A 25,081-nucleotide genomic window follows, 5' to 3' on the forward strand; every position below is an offset into this window, starting at 1 on the left:
TAAGAAATAGTAATGTTTGTTCAAACATTGTGTTTATAGACTTTACAAACATCGGATTAGTGTAAACGGTGATACAGTGATGTGAAAAATGTGATAAACCAGCAGAGCTTTTAGCTATATATATAGCTAAGTTATATATAGAGAGCTAAAAGCTCTGCTGGTTTTCTACCCGGAAGTAGGCTATTTGTAAACAACAAGGCGATTCCTTCTAACGTTATAGTCCGGCCGGACGGATGAGTCATGGCCTTGTAAAAGATTATGTTTGTTTCTTTTAGTTGGCGAGAATGTGTCGCCGCAAACGCGACAAACATCCACTAACTTTGACGGAGTTTTCTGCGAGCGCGGCTGAGCCATTTTGTACCGCTACACGTGTTTCTAGTCGGACTATGTTTACAAGCACAAGAGTTCAGCGAGCCACCAAAGCACCGCCCTGCGGATTTACTATTGGTTCTGCAACGTAGGGAGTTTTTTTAAACTCTGAAATTGTATCCGCCCATCTAAACACAAAATCAGGGAGAAAGTCATCAGTCTTTAGTTAAGCAAAGCGTCTAAAGACTGACTTGTGACTCTAGAGTCTATGCAATAGATAAATGTTTTCATCTTTGTCACCATGGATAATGTTTAGCTTTAAGCTAGATCAGGGCAGTTTGTTCATAATTGCTAGCAGTTAATATAATTCTTACTTTCTTGTTCTTGAGTTTTTTTCTTTCCTTTGTATATTATGAGTCTGATCACCTTAGCCACTCATCCACAATTTGAAGGGCATGCCATAATTATATGATGTAACTTCTATGTTGTGATATGCTTTGTTTTAGTGTGTGTGTTGCTCAGAATTGCCTAATTTTGCCTAAAATTGTCCGGCCCCGACCATTGCTGCGCAGCAGCTATAATTGTTTTTTATTGTGTTGCTCAGAGCGATGTCTGAAGAAACATAACTGAAAGAATATTATTGTCTGTAATCTGTTTACAGGAATCCGAGCTTATGAACAGCTGGGGTACAGAGCCTTTGGCACTCCTGGAAAAATGGCTGCTGGTATAGCAATCACCCTGCAGAATATTGGAGGTGAGGAGCCACAATGTGATTCACATGTTGGCAAACTGTTTTCAAACTCCCTGTAGCAGAAAACATAAATTAGCTACTTAGAGTTTATATCCATGCTGCACAACCACACACACAACTACATTCACTTAAACCACTAGTATTACTTTGGCTTTTGTTCTTGGCTGTGCATCTCTGCAGGATATGAGGTTGTATTAAGAAGCAGAGATCAGAGGAAATGTTAGTAAACAGCTGTGTTCCTGGGTGGTGTGTGAACTTGAGTTCCTCCCACTCACTGAACAGCATGAATGGCTGGTTGTGACCGACCAAAGCTTTGTGGATACACATTAGATTTTCATGAAGTTAATTCACAGAATGATTTATATTGGTTGCATTTGTAATGCCCAGAGACTGACTGCAGTGGTTTTCATAAAGCTTTTTCAGTCCCGCCGGCCTGAGGTTGAGGTAATCATTGACTGGTCTTGTGATTGGCTCAGTGATGCCAATAACCTTCCAGGGTCACAGCCAGGATTTTAGAAATACTGAGGTCAAGTCCCCCTAACCCAACCCCCACCCAAACGCAAGTCAATAACTTTTTAACAATTGAGATCATTGATATTTTATTAATATCATAAAATGTTCCAAAAACTGCTTGTTCAGTTTTAATTTTCTGTGAGTTTCAGGTCTGAAGCAAACAATTATTTTCATTATCAAGTCATCTACTTGATTAATTGATTGTTTGAGCTCATAGGCATAGATTTTGGTAGGGGGGCTAACGGGGGATTTGTTATTTTGATTTGAAGACATTTCCATCATAAATTGATGCAGAAAAGGCACAAATTGAAAAATAAATTGACCATACTGCAGGTAAGTGTGTGGCACTCAATCTTCCTGGGGAAGAACCCCCGACCCAGGTTTCACATGTGACCCAACCAGTGTTAAAACAAAACATACACCCTTGTTTGGTTTATAAAATGCCAAAAAAAAAGAAAAAAAAAATGCTTAAAATCTAAAATAATGCAATAAAACAGTGGTTTATCACAATTTAAGAAAAGATCATATGTGGTAATTTTGCTTGTAAAACAGGAAAATGATTAATCAGTTAGCCATATTGCTTACATATTCTCTATTGATCGATTAATTAACAATTGTTTCAGCTCTGTAAAGTTGTTTTTTTGTACCCTAGACCAGTGGTTCCCAACTGGACCAGCCACAGGATCCAAATTTCTCCTTAGTCATTAGTTCAAGGTCCACACAGCTGAATAGAATCAGCGTCATACTTGTGTTTAGCCATGCAGTCGAGCTAGTTTGCTGTTTCAGTCAAGTATCTGTCTGTTAGTCACTCACTCTACAGCTGAAAACAACACTTCAAAATAAAGCTCTGTGCCAGAAATTGTACTGTACTGAAACTGTACTTCAAAATAAAGTGGGTTTTTTTTTTTTACAAACTTGACACATTTGCAGTCCATTCAGATTGGACTGGCAACCCGCTTTTGGATAGCGATCCACCAGTTCGGAATCACGACCCTAGATGAAAGTCTTAATGTTGTTTTAAAGTGGTAACATTCTGGCCTCTTTGTTAGCCTAAAATTATTTCATGTAAATATACAGAGTCAAATCTGACAATAAAATACCACTGTATAGGGGCGTCGGTGGCTTGGTGGTGGAGCGGGCGCCCCATGTGCAGGGCTGTTGCCGCGGTGGCCCGGGTTCGACTCCAGCCTGTGGCCCTTTGCTGCATGTCACTCCCTCTCTCTCTCCCCCTTTCACGCTTGTCTGTCCTGTCGAATAAAGGCTAAAAATGCCCAGAAAAAAAAAATACCACTGTGTATTATTTCTTTTAACTTGTAGAAAGTAACCTAAACATGAATACATGACCTCAGTGTCCTCAGGAGAAAAGCCACTGCTCTGTCACTTACACAAACATACTGTGACATGGCGTAGCTGACGTCTGTTTGTTCTGTACGCCACTTTACTTGCACTCAAACATATCTGGCAACGCATTTTCACCTGCTCTGTTACAGCTATGTCCAGCTACCTGTACATTGTGAAATCTGAGTTACCTCTGGTCATCCAAGCTTTCCTGAAGGCAGATCCAAACTCTGAGTGAGTATTATCACCTAAGTGCTTTTCAACATCAACATCTCAGTGCTGCTGGTGCGATGCACGTGACTCCCGCCTGCTCTCCAGCTTAGACACTGTGTGCTGGGTCAAGGGGCCTGGCAGACTATGTGAGCAGTGAATATATTTCAGTTTGCACCACTCATTGATTCAGTCAGTGTGGGGTGTGATGAGAATGGCAGCTTCTAATTGGCTAAACGGCAGGGGGCCCATGGCTGGGTACTATCTGTCAGTTATGTCTACACACAACATAAACTCTTAATGCTGTCAGCTCGTGGAGGCAAGCGGCGCGCACGTCAGAGCAATGCCAGGATGCAGACATTCTGCATAAGGTCACGAACTACTGAAGTGGATTCCAGCTGTCTGTTCGAATCTAAAAACAAACCTTGGACTCGAAAGGGATTGCAGCGACTGTGGCCATCCCTTTTAAAAAATGTCTGGCCTGGACAATAAAAAACCCTCTCTTCAGAAATATCAGCAACCTATCTCAACCTTGTGTTTTACATATTGAAGTATCCAGACAGTCATCTCAGGGAGCTAACATAATGCAATACACTATACACAGCAAAATTTGTATTAAAGGGAACCTATTGTGCCTTTATGGTACAATCCTGGATGTTCATATTAAACATGGCCAAAGTTACAAGTAGTGAGATAAATGTATGTAAAAGTAATCCCTGTGAGCAAAAACTTTAGACAGTCCTGAATACTGTTTCCAACATTTTTTTCTACTTTGTAGACAAGATGACGTCTTTCTTTATATGGTCATCTGCTCCAGTGTTTGCGCTGCTACTGTAGCTACATACTAACATATGGGAAACATGTAATCTTTGTTGCTAGTGTTGTTAATTTCGCCCTGATTTCAGATTATATTCCTGCTGGAACATGTTCGGTTGTGAGAATTTTGGTTGGGAAGCTTATGTTGGGGATTTTTAACGGGAGATAGTGCCACTATACTCCGTTACCATCATTACTACACTGCTACATGTAGCTAATCGCTACATAAGCATAACGTCAGAAAAAACATGTTCTTGGTTTCTCCCTGAGTTTGGATCATAGTCCTGCTGAAAAAATGTCCACTTTTAAAGATGAATGTTTTAGAAGCTTCTGCTGGTGATTTTTTCATGGTAGATAGTGGCGCTATATTCCGTTACAGTCATGCCCGGATGCACACTGCTACATGCAGCTAATCGCTACGGGAGCATAATGTCAGACAAACATATTCTTGGTTGCTGTTGTTCTCAATTTCTCCCTGATTTTGGATCATAGTCCTGCTGGAAAAACGTCCAGTTTTAAAGATTGTTTTAGAACTTTTGATTGGTTTTTCATGGTAGGAAGTTCTCCTACATGCTGTTACAGTCACTTCCTGGATGTCAGTATATTGCTATATGTAGCTAACTACAACATGCTAATGTCAGGGAATGTAATGGTTGCAGAAGTTGTAATTTCTCCGGGTATTGCATCATATATCCACAGTCGTTCCCCAGCTGCAGTGGCAGTGCAGAGACAGCAAGAGTGCAGATAAGGAAGACCTAGAAATGCTGACCAGTCAGAGCAGACTAGGCTTTTTTGGGAGGTAGGTTCAAAGAGACAGGTGCTAAAATGCTAAAGGGTGCCAAAGCGGTGATTACATGTGTTCCAGCACAGACAGTACGAGGAAAATGAAGTGTTTTTCCTGACATTACACAATAAAATTCCGCCCAAAATAATATGAACCTGAAAATGACCACAATAGGTCCCTTTTAAACAACCTCAACACTAAATACCCATCTAAGCTTCGAGCCTGACCTGTGTCTCTAACATCTCACTGTTCTTGAGTTTGGTGTGCTTTTCCATTTTTATGTCATGCCCTTTAGAAAGCCCTTACACCTAAGCCCTCTGAAGGACACGTCATTATCCTTTATCATGATTAATTTTGGAATGAGATTAGCTAATAGTCCACTTATATCAGAGTTTGTGTGTATTCCTTTCAGGGTCAGATGCTTGGCAACAGTCGAAAGTGACGTATGAAGTATTACGACTCTCGTTCTCCCTGTGTCTCACACACACACACACACACACACACACACACACACACACAACCCCCCCACCCACCCACCCACACACACACAAATGACAGCAGCAGGTGGTGTAACATGGGTGCCAAATTCCGAGGCCGAGCATAAGGACAGGTCAGCTCAGGGCCAGCTCTCAGCAACTAAGTCACACACTGTTCATTTCCACCCAGTCCACCTCTTGCTGTTTAAATCCATGGCGTCAGGAGAACAGCGTGGAATGACGAGTGGGTGGTGGGGATGGTGGGAGGGGGGTGGGTTTGCGTAGTCACACATGGAGAAGGTCAGATATTTGGAAGTAGCAGGAATTCACTGCAATAGTCCTGACACTGAAGTCATGGTAATGAGGACTTGGACTTGACCGCTGTGAGACTTGACTCCATGAAGACTTGGGCCCAACTAAATGTTTAATGCCAGTTAAATACCAACATATATATTTGGGATTTTAAAAAGAATGGAATGATGTTTTGGCTAATACTTATTTTTCAACATAAACACGTAACAAAATAGGATCCCCTTAATTTTGTTATTTAAGAATTGTGACCAAAATATGCACTGATCGGGGCATTTTACAGTTAAAGAATAAAAGTAAAATACATTAGTATAACAAGAAACTTGTCATTGCTAGTGCAATTTATCAGCCAACGCATACAACACTGCTAGTTTTTTTAATATCGTAATATCACAGTCTAATAACATTAACGCTGTAAAATCCTGAACAATTAAAAAGATAATTAACGCATATAGTCAGGCCTTTCTTAACCATGCAGCTCATATATTTGTTTATTAGGCTCCATGCTCTGCAAATACTCGCAGCAGTAGATTTGCAGCAGCGTCATTTAATTTCATGTGTGAAAGCTGATCGTCTAAAATGACCTACTGGACAAATGTCCAAAGAGGACATGACCTGTGATTCATGTGGCTTCCCCTGCATTTAAGGGACTCCTCCACACACACACACACACACACACACACACGCTCACACAAACACACACACACACTTACATAGAGAGAGAGAGAGAGGGATAGTCTCATAGATCACTGTAAGCAGGGGGTCACCATGGCAGACAGCTGATCTGACTGGTTGTCTCGTTAAGAAGGTTAAGAATAACAGGCTTAGCAGCTTAAAAAGGGGCTGCAGGACACACACTGTTCTAATCACAGGATTTAGGAGACAGTGGACTTTAATGGTTTGACAATTATTTCTTATTTCTTTATTTGCTTCCTGCTGCTGGTGCTCATCTCAGGTCCACTGCTACTGATGTGAGATTTACAATCATTGCCACCTATTACATTTATTGGAAAGGAGAATTTGTCTCTTATATTCAGTAAACTGCTGATTTCCCACCTCAAGAACTGAAACAACGCTATTCTCAAAACTATAAGACATCAACAGTTAACTTCAGACTAATTAAAAGCCAGTGAAATATCTCACGTTTTTGGCTGGATTGCAGCAAAACAGTTATTGCAGAAACTTTCTAAGTCTGAAATCCTATCGTATCTCAGTTTAGGGTGACATTTAGGATTTAGAAACATGTTTCCTAACTGGGGATTCAGGATATGAATTAAGCTATTACACAGCAATCGAAAATAGTACGAAAGACAAGCACATCCCAACGTCCAATGGAGTGGGTGTTGGACTAAAGAAACGTGTGGCAAAGTAGAAAACAAATAAGTCCACACACACGCGTGATTTCCTCAGACTTCTGATACATGACCGCAAGTCGCCAGCTTGATTACCCATAGTGCTGCCCGAGCCAGTCATGTGACATGCCACACCTGTAGCCCAGCAGAATTCATTACTGTGTGAGCATATATACAAACAGTCAGGCCACACAGAAATAAAGGTACAATAAAAATGGCGACTTTCTCTCATGTATCAGAAGTCTGAGGAAGAGCTCTGTGGCTCGAAATGTCACTCTGCATTAAAATCCTTCTGAACGGGAGCTACTTGGTGTGTGGACTTATTTGTTTTTTACTATTACAGAACCACCCCGTCCTAAAGTCAAATTAACTGTCAAAAATTGCGACACGCTGTCGTTAGGTCTGCATGGCAATGACAGTGAAGAAGGGAAACAACATGAATACTGAAATAAAGTCATTAAAAGTTTTCTTTCCTCCATTGACATGAATAATGCCTCCGACTCCACGTAGCTAAAATTGAGCACCCATCTTTTTTGTGCATGTTAGCCAGCTAGCTGTAAGGGACAAGTGAGATTCACTGATACTATGGCTTGTCCATCTGGATGGTCTTCATCCTAAACATAGAGACAGGCGTGACAGGACGAGAGCTGATTGATGAACCAAATTCACATTTGTAGGATTTCTAAAGATAAAAAAGGAAGTCTGAGATAGGATACGACACGGCCACCAGTTCAGGAATTGCTTATGTAATATGAAGATAGGATTTTTCCTTTCTTCCAAACAGGATAGAACAAGCAGCTAGGATATTTGTTCTGTAATGAGGCCCCAGGACACCGAGACAGACAGACACAGGACACCATGACGTGAGGCCAGTCAGACACCCTGACTGCGTCCCAGCACCGACATGTCCACATGTTTTAAGAACATGTATGATTGGCATTTGTATGACTGGCATTCACGGGAGGTTTGTTTAATGGGTGCGTGGTGCCCACATATAGCAGATGATGATGCAACAGAGTGCAGGATAAGCAGAGCTAAGATTGGATATGTCATTCAATCCCCACACATTTTTTAGACTTAATTCAAAAGTGATTGAGTAATGCCTTGAAGGTGGAAACTAATTTTGGGTGGTGTGGGATGAGTGGGGAAAGACACAAAGGAACAAGAAAAATACAGGAACAGAGATGGCGATGATGTTATGGAACAAGCTGACATGGATAATATTTACTGACGTCTTCAGTGCTGTATTGTTTAGGCTCCACTTTTTCTTCCCTCTCTGCAACTGTGAGCGGTGGCATAAATCATCAGTGTTACGTAACAGGCTATTGCAGTACTTCTGTCGAGAGAAACATAAGCAGACACGCTTTTTCCACATTCTGGAGGCCAGCGATGTTCCCAGCAAGTCGCTGTTGGTCTGGTGAAATGCAGCACATGAACCATTTGGACCTTTTAGATTTTCAACAACCTCATGCCACTCAAACAAGTGCTCTCAGACGATGTGATTCAGAGAATGTAGCACCACCAGTTCCACTGAACGTGTCAAACAATTTCTTACCATCTAACACTTTATCCACTCTATTTTTGTCTCCGTCTCTGTGTGTGCTGTGTCTCAGTGCCAGTGTTTGAAATATGGAGCTCACCAAAGTAAACAATATTTTTTCTCCAAACAGTCTGTGGTACATGAATGGAAACTACCTGGTCATCATGGTGTCTGCCAGTATCATCCTGCCCTTGGCTTTAATGAAACAGCTCGGTGAGTAGTTTGTACAGTTGGACCTGGTCTGTTTCATCTTCTCAAATTAATTGAGACATTTTTATCTTCCACAAAGGACTGTATTAGTCTGTTGCAATTTTTAATATGAATAAGGCGTGTCACATATCTGTGTCATGTGTTCATTATGCATGCAGGGGAAACATTTATAGTTCTATCACCACAAAACCTTTTCCTTGAACTCGCCTGCATTTCAACCACTGTGGCCTATTTTTATATGGAAGCTGAGTTCTGCCAAGAGAAAAAAACAAAACACGTCAACTTGAATCGTTAGGCATGACAGTAAAGGGCCATCCACACCAACGATAGCTATAACAATATCTATAACACGTTATGAGCATCCGCTGGGATGAAGAACAACATTGTGTAAACAGTGGTGCCAAGTAAGTACGTTCTGCACGCTCAAGCTGTGCCAGTGCTTTGGAAAATAAATATTGACACCCTGTTATTGCTGCATGTTACAATAAATAAACTCACATAAAACCAGGAGAAAATAATCGTTACCTCATCTCTGTTAATAATAAAAACAAAACCCCTCTAACTGATTCCAAGGGTGAGTCCGATCGCACCCTAGGTGTCCTTCTTCTTGATAGTTTGTTTACAAAGACAGTTTGTTGTATCAAACATGAGTGCAGTTATTTTAAGCCTTGATGAGGCTCTCTGCAATGCCATCTGCTATTTTGAAAGTGACAACCTGTGAATTCGGATAAATTTTGATTGGCTGCCAGTGTTTCTGTTGTTCATCAAATCGCTCTGACAGTGATTTGAATGACCTTTCGCTAAGCCCCGCCTCTTTGTGATGGTCCAACAAGCTGTCGCAGTAAGCATGGAGCCCACACTGTAACTAACTGCACTCCCTGAAGAAATATTAGCATATCTTTTGAAAAATGAAAGAGTGATTCCAGAGAGAAGCAGACAGAGGGGTCTACAGTCTGTGTTTGAAGGATATATTCAGGATGTCAGACTGACTCAGCAGCAACAACAGGTTAAAAAGACAAAGATAGTTAGAAGCTAAAGCCGAACTATAGGCTACAGATCACAGTGTGAAAGTGAACCACCACATCACTGCTGATCGCCACAGAAGACAATGAATATAAAGGGAGACTTCACTGATATTGAACCAGCTGTGTGGCATCACAGTGTGTGCAGGTGTTTGGCTTCGCCCCCATGACGCTGCCACCTGGACCTCTGTCGCCGGATGGGCAAACATCAAACGTTCATCTGCGCACACTGTGATGACACAGAGCTGGTTGAATATCAGCAAAGTTTCCCTGCTTCCCTTCACTGGTTTCTGTACAGCAGGGTCGGCCTTTGTTTCACTGTTATAATCATTAAAAAGCAAAAGCAGCATGTGTATACATTCAGCAGGCTATATCTTCAGTAGCTAGCTAGCTAACCCTACACTTTTCAGGGTTTGATTTTGGTTTTGGAACAGGGAAGAAACGTATATCTTTTTCCAACCTCTCCAGGTAACGAGTATCATTAATACACGACGTGCCACAGGCACAACATTTAGCTCCAAATCCACAAAACCAGCCTGAAAATGAAGGAAATCTGAAGCAACTGTCAGTGGAGTCAATGGAGCACAGCTGTGTTGTTGTCGGACCCTGGTCTGAGCCGGCCCGATGCTACATTATGATTGGCAGGTCTTGACATTATAGTTGTGTGGACTCTGCCATCACTTAGTGATCAAGTGATCACTTACACTTAGAATAATTCTAAAACAGTATATTTATAGTCATTGTTATAGTTACTGATAATATAGTAAGTATGTTTTCTTTAGTGTATGATCACCTGAAAATAAGAATTGTCGTGCATTTGTTACCTTAGAATGAGCTGTTTATGTCTACATAGGGAGTGGGTCCTCATCCACAGAGTCTGCCGTGTTGCACAGTCATGTTTGTACAGTAGCCCAGAAGAGACAAACTAAACACTGGCTCCACATAGTCGTTCACGTTTTTGCTTTTTCACATCAGTTATCATAGTTAGCAGTCCCTCTGTGAGGAGCCGAACACCAATGGAAAAACACTGATTTTAAGGTGAAACTGCTTAATTCAGTGTTTTTATTGGTTTAAATCACCTGTTGTTTGTTTTAGAGCGGAAGCGACCTCTGCAGATGATTCTGCTCCTGTTAATAACCTCCTGAACAACGAACACTAAAAGAATCCTAACTGGGAGATCACGCCTGGCATACTAGAAAAGTGTCAGTGGGTTGTAATTTGTAATCCTCACTGTTTGATGCCACTAAATCCTGCACACTGTTCCTTTAAGTCAATTATGAATTAGAAAGACTCCCAAGCTCACAATTTAGACTTACCACGAGTGTGTTTTATATTCTTATTGCACAAAACTTTTTCTCTAATTTCTCTTTTTGTGGTCAAAATGGGCTTCCATAATTTCCAGTTTTTGTTCCTGAGCTGTGGCTCCAGCCTCCTAATGTTAACAGACTGTCAATGGTGTCCTTGCACGTCTCTGCCTCTCTGTATTCACTCCAGCTTGTTGTGCTGCCTGTTACTCCCTTTAGATCTTTAAGCTTTGGTTATTTAATTTGAACATTAAGCGCTTTTCATTTTACATTTTACATTTGACCCCAATATGTTTTATATGTTCTATGAAACATTTTATATCTTTAGGACTTGCTAATTAAGATTATGTTTTCTACTGACAGCCAACATAGATAATAACATGTTGATGGAGTAGTTACCTTAAAGTCACGCAATTAGTGTTCGTCTTTATCCCACCACTGGCAGCAGAGACAGCAGGGGGCCAATTAGACATAATTTGAGTTGATCCCACCCTTTATTCCAGTCTGAGCTCTTCATTAATACATGAAATAAACTCGCTCCTTCTGGTCTCACAGTACTGGGGGGTCGCTCTGATGGGGGCATTTTGAGGGTATTTTTGCCATTTAAGCCTCATTTATAGAACAGTAGGAGACCTTCTGACTGTAAGCTTAGCGGAGCTGTTATGTAACTAACACAGCGTACAGTAGTCTCAAACAACACGCGAAGGCCAAGTGGATCAGGAACTGTAACAATAACTGCCTTTTCCTCTTTATTTATAGGTTACCTTGGCTATACCAGCGGATTCTCTCTCAGCTGTATGGTGTTTTTTCTCTCTGCGGTAAGTTGGTCCGGCTCACATAGTGGCACATCATCACAGTGGCTCTTCACACGGAGGCTCATTTGTTCTGGCACGCCATCTTGGCACACATGTTGCTCACTTTCCCACCCCCGTCTCTTTCCCACCCTCGTCTCTATTTTCAGTGGCATGTGGCTACATTTGATAAGGCGAATATAAGAGCTGCTTAACATACATCAAAGGGAGCTCTTGTTTACTGACTCTGACGCATCCCTTCATGCTCACGTCTTTTCTTTGATTACATCCGTTCTCCCCCCCCCCCCCCCCCTTCTTTTGCATCTCTTTGCAGGTTATCTATAAGAAGTTTCAGATTCCCTGCCCGTTTGAAGAGTTCTCAGTCAACAGCACTGCTGCCCATCACCCCCTGAATGTCTCAAGCCACGGCCATGAGTACAACAACGGTCTGGTTCATGAGGACGACGACTCCCACTGCTCCCCGCGCATGTTTACCATCAACTCGCAGGTAGGCAGCCGAGGCTAACACACAGTCTGCTTATCTGGATTGTTTTCTAACAGTAAGGCCACAAGTGCTGAAGTCTTCAGAGTTCCCACACTTGTTCTGGGAGGCTCGGCCGCACTGCTAAACATAGAAAGTCACACGTTTTTGTGTTCTTCACAGACAGCATACACAATTCCCATCTTGGCATTTGCCTTTGTTTGCCACCCAGAGGTCCTCCCCATCTACACCGAGCTCCGCAAGTGAGTCACCCCTCGCAACCTGCAAGTATTTTGCAACACGTCTTTGCAGAATGTGGCACGCACATAACTGTCAACTCTCTGATTTCAGTCCAACAAAGAAGAAGATGCAGAGGGTGTCCAATATCTCAATCTTTGTCATGTACAGCATGTACTTTCTGGCAGCTCTCTTTGGCTATCTGACCTTTTATGGTGAGTGCAGCTGGCCCTGGCACTTTGTGTTTACAGTATCAGTGGAGAAAAATAATGTTTATGCAAAAATAGATAGTCAAGGCATTAAGGGATATTTGTTATTGTCAAAGATACACATACACAAAATTTTGTCTCAATCGAGGCCCAGTTGTTCAGCATAGTCTAATCAGATTTGATCAAATCTTTAGAATGGGTTGTTCAAAAGAGGAAAAAAAAAGATTTGAAACTGGATCAGATTACCTAATCCAGTTCTGGTATTGATCTAGATGGGTGGTGCTCAAGTGGTGTGCCGTGATGCCAATCCAGGTGTGCCATGGGATTTTGTGACTACCACATATTATTATGACAATATTCAATTGGACCTGTACAAAAAGTTATGAATGGATTTTTAATTGACTGTATCAGTATGTCATGTCATTTGACTGAATTAAATTTAAAAAAAACTTCATTGGGAACCTATTTGTCGCCATTTTCGCATAGGAATTATAAGTGTGTGACACATCAAAAGCCCTGATTGGCAGCCAGTGTGAGGGATGATAACATTTAAAAGGAGAAAACCATGAGGGGGACAATGGATCGCTTTACTGTATGGAAAAAAAACTGTCACCAGACAGTATCATGAAAGCTACCTGTCTTATTTTTCTTTTTATTATAGTCTTATGTCATAATGAGAGTGACGTTATAGAAGCTATTATGCACAGATATAAATACATATTCGTCCTTTGGTGTGCCTTAGGCACAAAAAGTTTGAAAACCACTGATCTAGATCAAACCTTCAGTATGTGTTGCTCAAAACTTTTTAGGAGGACTGGGATACCTTTGATCCAGAAGTTCAGGATTATCATGATCCCAGAAGAAGGCCTGTTTCAGGATGGGCATCAGGAGCAACATACAATAAATCATTTAAATAGTTTAAATGTAGTGATACATAGTCCCATTTAGAGCGCAGGGTATCCAGATTTGGTCAGCTTGAAGAGTTTGTATCAGACAGGTTTGCTGAACCAGGAAAGCAAAACATGAGATTTACAAATCCATGCCATTATTATCCAGATTAAATATTTGAACAACTGGACTCTGACATTGTGATGAGGGTATATCTTTTTATACTGAATACTAAAACACATAGAAATACTATAAATACTACAAATGTTCTAATGTATGGTTTTAATTCACTGCATATTGTTTAGTGATGTAGTAATATGTATAATTGATAGTATTTTCTGCTAAAGAAATATGCAGACACAGTAGTTGCTTCTCTTGCTACACATAGAGCTCAAGCTCCCTCTTGTGGTGACAATGTGCTCTCCAGTGTTGGAAGTTAGTACTGAGTGATTCCACATGTGAAAAATTTATTATTAATATGTTGTTGTTTTTTTTTTACATTTATCTATTATTTCCATAGACAATGTGGAGCCCGAGCTGCTGCACACTTACAGCAGGATCGATCCCTACGACACTCTGATCCTGTGCGTGCGAGTGGCTGTCCTCACTGCAGTGACGCTGACGGTCCCTATTGTGCTGTTCCCTGTAAGTTTGATGTTGATTTGTTCCCTGTGATGCTCAGTGAATGGAGTGTTCTGGTATTATTTACTCACTGAAACCTCCCTCTGTTGTCTCTCCACAGGTACGTAGAGCCATCCAGCACATGTTGTTCCCCACCAAGTCTTTCAACTGGTTGCGTCACATTGCCATTGCCCTCCTTCTGCTCACACTCATCAACATGCTGGTGATCTTTGCTCCCAACATTTTGGGCATCTTCGGCATCATTGGTTAGTACAGCGCTGGGCGTGGAGCTGAAACTGTATCTAAAGTATCACAGTGAGGTTTTGGTTTGTTATCAGTGAATCAAAAGAGGCACTTCTCGGGCTGTTTATGGCATTAACTCCTCCTGTTTATGTGAAGTCTTTCATTTTTAAGGAGGACTGTCCAAGAAACATCATCACCATGACACACTTAAAAAGTTAAGGACAAGTAGCAAATGATATCATAACTACAGTTGTAAATAACATCAGAAAAAATGACCAACAGATCTTGTTTATCCACCTCTATTTGACCACGTGACATTCTATATATTTAGTAATTATGGGTTACTTATTCTGTCTCTGTTTACAGACCTCCTGTCACCTCCTGTTTTAGTGTTTGTTATGTTTCAAACTTTGGAGTTCCTGAAAACATTGAAAGAAAAACTAAAAAATGTGACCTTGTTTGCTCACGGACAAACTGACATCCTGAGTCAATATTATTGTCATGCTGTGTCCTCATGTTTCACATGTTAGAGGTCAAAGTTAAAAAGTTACATGACCATCAAGGGCATCTTCAAAGCAACAGGCCCTGCCTTGACAAACACGTGTGTGGTTGGTGCAATATATGGAGCTGTTTGCAGCAACCTTAGTATGTTGTTAGGGCTCGTATGTTGTTAGTAGTACTCTCGTACTACTGAATTTATCTGTGTTGTTTTTGAGTTGAAAAACGGGTGAAAATTGGATTTCCCTGGACCTCACCATTCCGATCCCAGTGATCAGTATCCCTGAGTGTGAGGTCAACCTGAACTTTAATATATTCTGTAAAGTTATCTCCACGATCAAGCCAACAATGTTTTACCCTTAGAAATGTATTTTGACTGATATTTACCATTGTCACCCAGTTTCTGTGGCGTTAAACACAGTCCATAATCAAGGAATGGGCACAGGCCCCGGGGCCCAAAATGTAACTGCACAGTGTCACTCAAATTACTGTAACACATACTGACCAGGAAGAGATTCAAAATGACCACAAAGAGATGCAAAGGAATGGCAAAGATACACAAAATAACTAACAAAAAGGGCAAAACAACCTCAAAAAGACACAACATGTCCGAAGGAGACACGAAAGAGGCAGAAAATGACCAAAGAAGACACTGAACTATCTCAAACAGACATAAAATGACAAAAGGAGACACTAAATGGCCTCAAAGATACACAAAATGATCAAAGAAGACATTAAATTATGTCAAAGAGACACAAAATGTCCAAAGGAGACATTAAATTACGTAAAAAAAAACAGAAAATGACCAAAGGAGACACTAACTGCCCTTAAAGAGACACAAAAAGACCAAAGGAGACATGAAATTACATTAGAGAGACAGAAAATTACCAAAGGAGACATTAAATGACCCCAAAGAGACAGAAAATGACCAAAGGAGACATTAAATGACCTGAAAGAGACAGAAAATGACCAAAGGAGATATTAAATGATCCCAAAGAGACAGAAAATGACCTCAAAGAGACAGAAAATGACCAAAGGAGACATTAAATGACCCCAAAGAGACAGAAAATGACCAAAGGAGACATTAAATGACCCCAAAGAGACAGGAAATGACCAAAGGAGACATTAAATGACCTCAAAGAGACACAAAATGACCAAAGGAGACACTACATAACCTCAAAGAAACAGAAAAATGATCAAAGGAAACACTAACTGGCCTCAAAGAGACACAAAATGACCAAAGGAGACACTACATAACCTCAAAGAGACAGAAAATGACCAAAGGAGACATTAAATTATGTCAAAGAGACACAAAATGACCAAAGGAGACATTAAATTACTTTAGAGAGACAGAAAATGACCAAAGAAGACATTGAATTACATTAGAGAGACAGAAATTTACCAAAGGAGACACTGAATGACCCCAAAGAGACACAAAATGACTACAAAGAGAACAAAACCACAAAAAGATGTGGTACAACTACAAAGAGTTGCAAAACAATGAGACAAGAGGCTAAACAACTTCAAAGTGTGTGTGTGTCTCGCTCCTGGAGAAGTGGGAGGGCCTTTTGCATATTTGTGCCCAGGGGCCCATTGTCTGATAATACTCCACTGTCCATGATGCATGAGGACGGTCAAATTAATATTGAAAACACATCTGCACCTTTCCTAAGTGCTATATCATAGGCAACTGAATTTGCTTTAGTCTCTTGAAGACGTTAACCACTCATCCAAGAGTCTCCTTGAGTTCTGAATCTGCACTTTTAAAAATGTATTTGTCAGATAGAAAAACAATCCAAACTGAAAATGATCGGACTTCAATATGTTTCATCTTTACGTTTGTGTTCAGACAAATCTTTCTGTGCAGTGTTTTTTTTTTTAACCAACCTTCTCTCTCCACAGGCGCAACGTCGGCTCCCTGCCTCATTTTCATCTTCCCTGCCGTCTTCTACATCCGCATTGTTCCCAAAGATGACGAACCCATGACCTCTGTCCCTAAGATATTGGTGAGACCTGCAAACTTTCTCCTTTCAGTCTTTTATTGCGCTAATTTTATGATTTTGGTGATACTAAACGCACATATCCTTTTGTTCTTAGGCCGCCTGTTTTGCTGCTTTGGGTGTCTCCTTCATGGTAATGAGCCTGAGCTTCATCATCATCGACTGGTCAACAGGGGGCGGCCTTGCTGCAGGAGGCCACTAGATGCTGCTTCGGTGTGTGAGCTCTAGGAAAAGGGGGGGGGGGGGGAGAACTGGTCAATGTAAAGGGAGCACTATCACCTCAGTGGGAACACACTACAGGGCTGCCCAGCACAGAGCCTGGGGTTTTTAACAGTATAACATATACAGTATACATGTTGGTTGGAATCACACTGGTATAGATGGAGTTAAATTAACTTCTGACTGTAACTTTACTCATATCTGAACAAAATCTGTGCTTATATAATTCAATTTAACATGGTAATGCAATTTCTATGAATAATCAGGACTAAACAGGGTCTTTTTTTATTACCATCTGTTCGTGCGACTAAGTCCATCCATGATGGTGAAATGGTCCTTTCCTGTTGCTTCCTCTTTATTTACATACAAACAACTGCAGCTGGTACTGTACAGAAATGAAGGCATGATTGTCTGATAGGCTGAAGGCATCAAAATATACGTGAGAAATAATTATTTTTACACAAATATGAGTTATTATCCACGAGACGCACAAAAGATGACTGTCAGATGATCTCATCCTGAGCTAGCTGCACTCTGAGCTGTTCATTATGGTGTAGTATAAAAACAAAAAGAGTGCTTTAAGGCCTTAGACTGCAGGTGACATTTCATGATCTGTCGAGTTGTTATGTATCACACAAAGCTTTTGTTCCAGATCAGCTAACTCTTGAGAAACCCCGGTGCCTTTTAGCATTTGGAACAGCACGCAAACACACAGCAAAAACAAGAGTGTATATTTATTTAGCTAAACTATATCTGTGTTTTTAATTTCAAATGGACTATATTTAACTACTGTATATGATGAAGTCAATGATCCAAATATATCATGTATGATACCAGTTTTTGTTTTAGCTCACAGTTTATATATGATGGAAAGAGTTACGACTGAAGATATTTTAAATGTTTAATTAAATACAAAGAGCTTGATATTAGGATTTCATATCTTATCTTTGTAGAACTTTTAGCACACACATGCCAAATTGTGACCTTGCATATGAATGAAGTACAACTTTTACCCCCACGGTTCACCCTTAAAGAATACTCTACCAGCAAAATGACCATTTGTATATCAATGTCTGACTGCGATACTATGAATTTGTGAAGAAAACATAGTATTTCTGGCATGTCTCCATGGTGAACGAAGAATCCAAAAAAGGCAAACATTTTTCATACATTGAAGAAAATGGGGAGCACGTTTAACAACAGCAAAACTACAAACATCAATTGACAAACTCTCACACAACTCGTGCAGTATAAGCCAAGTCTAATGTATCTAGTCGTTTGCTCAATACTTCCCAAACATTTTTGTTACAAACGTTAAAATATAAAACATTTCCACATACAAGTAGAGTGCCCTGTGGAGCACACATGTGCATATGAATCCCACTTGAGCAGACTTTAAAGGCACGTGCGTGCCCAGGCATGCTTGGCTGTGCGTCAAACTGTTTGCTCTGACATCTTTGAAAAAGTAATGTTTCAGTGAAAATGCATGTGCTTGGGAAGTACGTAGCATACGACTGGATAAATGAGACTTGGACAGTAGTTGCTGGTTGCATGTAGTGGTTAGCACTGTTGCTTCACAGCAAGAAGTTTCTGGGTTTGAGTCATAGACTTTAAAAACAATGGATGTAGCCATTGTGACATTACCCATTGGTTTGTGAACCCTCATTTTGGAGCCTTGAGTTCGGCATTACGGCCGTCACCATCTATTTTTGGAGCCAGAGGTGACCATATTTGGGCAAGAGGCTGGCACCATCACTATTGGCACTATCAGCAGACAGCCTGTCACTCAAAGCAGCCTTCCCTTAATTATGTGTAACATTAAGATCTAATAAAATGTAAACAGGTGAATTATATAAAAATTTGCCTCCGTATAGTTGTCACAAAGGAGGAAATTAGCTTTGGAAACCCACACTGTTTCTTGTCCCAGGCTGTAAACATGTTTATTTCTGTTGTAAAGTTGGGCGTTTTAACATAGGGGGCCTACGGGATTGACTGGCTTCTGGAGCCAGCCTCAAGTGGCTGTTCAAAGAATTGCATTTTTTCGGGACTTCCATGATCGCTTCAATTTTCAGCCACGTGGTTCAAATCCACCGTCCTGGGTCTGAAATGTACATGTTCTCCCTATGTCAGTGTGGGTTTTCTCAGGGTACTCCAGCTTCCCCCCACAGCCCAAAGACACGCAGGGTGGGTTTTGCCTGTAGGTGTAAATGCTAGCATGAGCTCTGTCTCTGTGTGTTAGCCCTGTGATAGTCTAGCGATGTGTCCAGGGTGTGCCTTACTCTACCTCTCACCCAGTGTCAAGACAAATGTTTTAATATAGCTTTGTTGTTGTTAAACATGGTCACTGTTTACTTTAATTCATGAGGCATGTCTGACTATTTTGGATTCTCCACTCACCCGCAGAGGCATACAGGAAAAACAAGTTGTAATCGAGAATTCAAAATAACACAGGGTGATGTGCTGAAACACAAATACTCATTTTGTGGGTTAAGTATTCCTTCAAGTCTCGCTCATTCATTTCTTAAACTCGTTCTCATTAAGTCAGATGAATTCAGAAATCACTTTATCCACACTGAATGATAATATTACATATTCTAAATCTGCACGTTGCAACACTTCAGTTCAGTTTTTGTGAGGTGTAATATGCAGTTAGCTTAGCTTAGCATAAAGACTGGAAGCAGGGGGAAACAGCTAGCCTGGCTCAAGCCTAACAGCACCTCTAAAGCTAACACTTAATATCAGGAAGTCACGTACCTCTAGTGAAATATGGTAACCGGCTATGCAGATAGGTTTGGTTGTACTTGCCCAGGTTTTAAGATACACTATAAGGAAAAAGGTTTGAGGACACCCAAGTATATATCAAAGCCTATGCAAATAAAACAAAAAAATGTCTTGGCTAAGGTTAATTTAGAAAACGTGGTTCATTAGTTTTTATGATTTGGGTGAGCTCACTAGAGCTCTGTTGGTTTGAACAATGCCTGGCCAGCAACATGACTTTGTAATGATGAACCCGCTGGTGGGTCTGGCAGAGTTTAATTTTATTAATTATGCTTTTGTGATTCTGTTGTAACGTCTTTGCCTCACTGGTTTGTAGTATTTTGATCTGCTTTCACTCGTTGACTATTTAGACTTGAGGTTAATGTTTTGCATGTCGTCGTGTCCAGTCCGTCCTGTAGTTGGTGTAGTGAACACAGAGATTTTCCTTCTGACACTGTCATATGTAGATGTTATTGTAATCCTGTGCATTTGGCATCTTACAGTGAAATGTATTAAAGTCCCACTCTGTGCTGTAGGTATTATAGTGTTATATTAGTATTATGAAGCCCTTCTTGAAAGATGCTACATGAAATAATGTTTTTAGACATTACTGATTCTCTGTGAGCAATGACACATTAATTTTGAGCTTAATTTAGGGTTGTGGATTGACACTTTCAGTAGTTCTTCAGGTGTATTTTGTGCCTCAAAATAGCTCTACAACCTGCTTAAAAGTTACAGATTACATTATATAGAAATCTGAAATTAACAAGTTTAAAAACAGCACAAAAGAGAAAATGTTATAACAGATATCTGATGCTTTACCCAAAGATGGTTTTATATTTTATTGCAACTCTCAGGCTTCAGAAAAACCCTGCATAAATCAGCACTTCTCTCCTTTTATTTATATATTGTTAATGACTACTTGTTTAACAGGTTTGATTTTTACAAATGAATTATGAACAGCAGCCGAGGAAATACTTATGCACGTATCAACCTCCGTCCCTTGCTTTCCCACATGTATTCGCAGTGGTTGTTTTAAATGAAGGTTTAGTTTTGTCATGTTTGGTGAACCGAGTTTTGCTTCACTTTAAGGGATCATGCCAAATCAACAACTGACTACCTACTGCTTTAAAATGCCTTTAACTTTTAAACAGGTACCACAGTTTTAATACCAGATGCAGTATATCAAATATGCATTTCTCATATACCTAAAGAAATCAAAGTGATATTTTTGTTTCAGGACATAGATCTATGGAAATGACACGACTATAAAATAATATTATGGATTTTGATGAATAAGACGTGGCTTTATATAAATAATGTATATAAATGTAAACCTTTTATATTTGTGATGCTTATTTACAGTAGCTTGTAAAGTGTAAATAGCAGGGACACTTTTAGTTTGGCAATAAAATAATTGTAGATGTTTGTACATTGTCTCTGTTGTCATCATTTTCACTTAACTTGAACTTATTCTGTAAAATGAACAAATCAACTGAACATCAGTGATTTGGGTTTTTGTGTTCTGCTACTGATTTGTGTTCCATTGAAAGGACTGCATAAATTTAAACCACATTTACATGTTTGATGGATGTAGGTTTAAAAGAAGAGTTCATGTAGTCAGTGTTCTTATCGTGTCTGTCAAGGCTAAGCTGTGTTTACAAAAAACACTAAGCCTGAACTTGAGGTCGCCTTGATCCCTCATGCTGACCTTGTTATGCCAACATACTGCAAGTTTCTACTGTAACACATCAACACTGATTTCTTTAGATTTGTTTACAGTCTAAATAGGAGACAAGCCATATAGGCTTGTGTAATGCTGACACCTCAGGCAGTAAGATCTAAATTTCCTGACACATTTAAGCACTGGTATAGAAACAAATGTAACAGAATGTACCTGTAATGTCTCTGAGGAAGAATATCACAGCAGCAGGGAGTGAGCAACACTTTAACACCACAGACGAGGTGAATAAGCAATAAATGATTGTTTGAGTTTAACACATTCGCCTGATGGATCTAAAATCTTATCAGTATTGTCTTTTACAAACGGAAAAGTCCAGAATATGACTTGACTTTAAAGGTCCAGTGTGTAGGATTTAAGGGCATCTATTGGCAGAAATGGAATATAATATTCATTCAGTGTTTTCATTTGTCTATAAGCACCTGAAAATAAGAATGGAGACCTGAACGTCCCAACCCTCACCTATGGTCATGATCTCTGGGTAGTGACCGAATGAATGAGGTCACGGATACAAGTGGCCGAAATGAGCTTCCTCTGTGGGGTGGCTGGGCTCAGCTTTAGAGATAGGGTAAGGAGCTTGGAGTGGAGCCGCTGCTCCTTCACGTCCAAAGGGGTCAGTTGAGGTGGTTCGGGCATCTGATCAGGATGCCTCCTGGGCGCCTCCTGTTGGAGGTTTTCTGGGCATGTCCAACTGGTAGGAGGCCCCGGGGCAGACCCAGAACACGCTGGAGGGATTACATACACTGCCTGGCCAAAAAAAAAGTCACCACCAAAAAAAAAGGTCATACACTCTAATATTTCGTTGGACCGCCTTTAGCTTTGATTACGGCACGCATTCGCTGTGGCATTGTTTCGATAAGCTTCTGCAATGTCACAAGATTTATTTCCATCCAGTGTTGCATTAATTTTTCACCAAGATCTTGCATTGATGATGGTAAGTCTGACCGCTGCGCAAAGCCTTCTCCAGCACATCTCAAAGATTCTCAATGGGGTTAAGGTCTGGACTCTGTGGTGGCCAATCCATGTGTGAAAATGATGTCTCATGCTCCCTGAACCAGTCATTGTCATCTTGGAATATGCCCGTGCCATCAGGGAAGAAAAAATCCATTGATGGAATAACCTGGTCATTCAGTATATTCAGGTAGTCAGCTGACCTCATTCTTTGAGCACATACTGTTGCTGAACCTAGACCTGACCAACTGCAGCAACCCCAGATCATAACACTGCCCCCACAGGCTTGTACAGTAGGCACTAGGCATGATGGGTGCATCACTTCATCTGCCTCTCTTCTTACCCTGATGCGCCCATCACTCTGGAACAGGGTAAATCTGGACTCATCAGACCACATGACCTTCTTCCATTGCTCCAGAGTCCAATCTTTATGCTCCCTAGCAAATTGAAGCCTTTTTTTCCGGTTAGCCTCACTGATTAGTGGTTTTCTTAAGGCTACACAGCTGTTCAGTCCCAATCCCTTGAGTTCCCTTCGCGTTGTGCGTGTGGAAATGCTCTTACTTTCACTATTAAACATAGCCCTGAGTTCTACTGTTGTTTTTCTTCAATTTGATCTCACCAAACGTTTAAGTGATCGCCGATCACGATCATTGAGGATTTTTTTCCGGCCACATTTCTTCCTCGAAGACGATGGGTCCCCACTATCCTTCTAGTTTTTAATAATGCGTTGGACAGTTCTTAACCCAATTTTAGTAGTTTCTGCAATCTCCTTAGATGTTTTCTCTGCTTGATGCATGCCAATGATTTGACCCTTCTCAAACAGACTAACATCTTTTCCACGACCACGGGATGTGTCTTTCGACATGGTTGTTTAGGAAATGAGAAGCAACTCATTGCACCAGTTGGGGTTAAATAACTTGTTGCCAGCTGAAAGATAATCGCCCATGCAGTAATTATCCAATAGGAGGCTCGTACCTATTTGCTTAGTTAAATCCAGGTGGCGACTTTTTTTTTGGCCAGGCAGTGTATCTCGTCTAGCCTGGGAACACCCTGGGGTCCCTCAGGAGGAGCTGGAAAGCGTTGCTGGGGAAAGGGACGTCTGGGGTGCTGTGCTTGGCCTACTGCCCCCACGACCCGGCTTCGGATTAACGGTTGAAAATGGATGATGATGGTTGGAATAAGAATCATTGTGTCACTCACCTTACAATGAGCCGTTTATATCTAAATACAGAGGGGTCCTCTTCCACAGAGTTAGCCATGTTGTTTCTACAGTAGCCCTGAACGGACAAACCAAACACGGGCTCTAGATGGGTCGATAGGTCACACATTTTTGCATCAGCCACTGTAGTTCTCCGACACAATTGGCACACAGACGTTTCAGTTCTGTAACCTCATCACTAGATGCCATTAAATATAGCACACTGTGGGAGGATGGGAGACATTTTTTATCAAACCAAACCATCATTTGCAAAACGATTTGAGCTGCTTTTCCATCATGGCTTTACAGCACATACGGTCCAGTAACTGCCTGCTACAAGAGAAAATATCTATCTATGTCCATGTGGGGGCGCTGTCACCCAGCTATTCCGTCAGCCCGACTCTGTGGCATTTCATTAACATGTGACACAAGGACCCATTATCCATTATCCTGCATCTTTGCAAAGACAAACCTGCTCCTGCGCAGCTGAGTCACTCAGCTCAGGCTGCTGTATTGTGTTGTGTCGTCTGAGAGGCTGCATCCATGTGAGATGCAGAGGAATGAAGCTGGCACAGCGCCAACTGCAGTCTGCACACCGCACTCCTCAAATCACGCCTCGCTGGCTTCCCCTCTAATTGGCTCCACACAAGCCACCGTGGAGAGCTCACCTGTTTTAATTGGACTATCGCGACAAGTTGTCAAAGTGACGTCGATGCGACTGCTCGGACACTTTGTCAAAGGGATATCACAGAGAGAATAACACAGGACCTCAGTTGGGCACCGAAAAGGACTGCAGCAGCCGCACGACCGAGGGAAGTGCTGCCACCAGGCCAACCACACCAGACAGGCTGTGAATGGATGCAGGACAGAGACACAGGCTGAGCGTGTCGATATGGACCAGCGATAACAGCCTGCTGTCATAAACCAAATGCTTTGGGTGCTTCATCTTTGATCTCCTACTTCCACAGAAGCGCACGGACATTGACTTTTTTTACGCGCAGGTAAAAACTCCACAATCGGCTGTTTTTCCTCTCTTGAAGGCAGTGCTGGAGGCAGAAGCTGCTCCATCCTTATTCCTGGCATCGGCTGGCACGCTGACACCATCAGCATTGAAGCTTGTTTTTTGCGCAAGTGGTCGGTGCGCCCCTGCTTTTGGAGCCATGGGTTGTACGGTGAGCGCCGAGGATAAGGCTGCCGCGGAGAGGTCAAAGATGATTGACAAAAACCTCCGAGAGGACGGAGAGAAGGCAGCCAGAGAAGTCAAGCTGCTTTTATTAGGTAGGTAACAGCTGGTGCTGGCTCCTCATGTCATA

The 25,081-nt window shown here is 41.2% G+C and overlaps 2 protein-coding genes across 5 annotated transcripts in view; both read left to right on the top strand.

Moving 5' to 3' along the window:
* The window catches only part of slc38a3b (solute carrier family 38 member 3b), a 42,555-nt gene extending 21,245 nt beyond the window's left edge, over nucleotides 1-21,310 (top strand). For all 4 annotated transcript variants that reach the window (XM_033626022.2, XM_033626025.2, XM_033626024.2 and 1 more), the window contains 11 exons: nucleotides 971-1,063; nucleotides 3,064-3,145; nucleotides 8,529-8,611; nucleotides 11,694-11,752; nucleotides 12,060-12,233; nucleotides 12,390-12,469; nucleotides 12,558-12,658; nucleotides 14,061-14,185; nucleotides 14,283-14,427; nucleotides 16,805-16,908; nucleotides 17,000-21,310. In XM_033626022.2, coding sequence (XP_033481913.1) covers nucleotides 971-1,063; nucleotides 3,064-3,145; nucleotides 8,529-8,611; nucleotides 11,694-11,752; nucleotides 12,060-12,233; nucleotides 12,390-12,469; nucleotides 12,558-12,658; nucleotides 14,061-14,185; nucleotides 14,283-14,427; nucleotides 16,805-16,908; nucleotides 17,000-17,104 — 1,151 coding nt within the window. In that variant the 3' untranslated portion in view covers nucleotides 17,105-21,310. The remainder of the gene's footprint in view (nucleotides 1-970; nucleotides 1,064-3,063; nucleotides 3,146-8,528; nucleotides 8,612-11,693; nucleotides 11,753-12,059; nucleotides 12,234-12,389; nucleotides 12,470-12,557; nucleotides 12,659-14,060; nucleotides 14,186-14,282; nucleotides 14,428-16,804; nucleotides 16,909-16,999) is intronic.
* Nucleotides 21,311-24,492: 3,182 nt separating this feature from the next.
* Nucleotides 24,493-25,081, top strand: part of gnai2b (guanine nucleotide binding protein (G protein), alpha inhibiting activity polypeptide 2b) — a 76,458-nt gene continuing 75,869 nt past the window's right edge. Inside the window, exon 1 of the mRNA XM_033627504.2 lies at nucleotides 24,493-25,046. Within this exon, the coding sequence (XP_033483395.2) occupies nucleotides 24,929-25,046 (118 nt within the window). The 5' untranslated portion in view covers nucleotides 24,493-24,928. The remainder of the gene's footprint in view (nucleotides 25,047-25,081) is intronic.

Source organism: Epinephelus lanceolatus, chromosome 1 (assembly GCF_041903045.1).
Source record: "Epinephelus lanceolatus isolate andai-2023 chromosome 1, ASM4190304v1, whole genome shotgun sequence".
Classification (NCBI taxonomy): Eukaryota; Metazoa; Chordata; class Actinopteri; order Perciformes; family Serranidae; genus Epinephelus; species Epinephelus lanceolatus.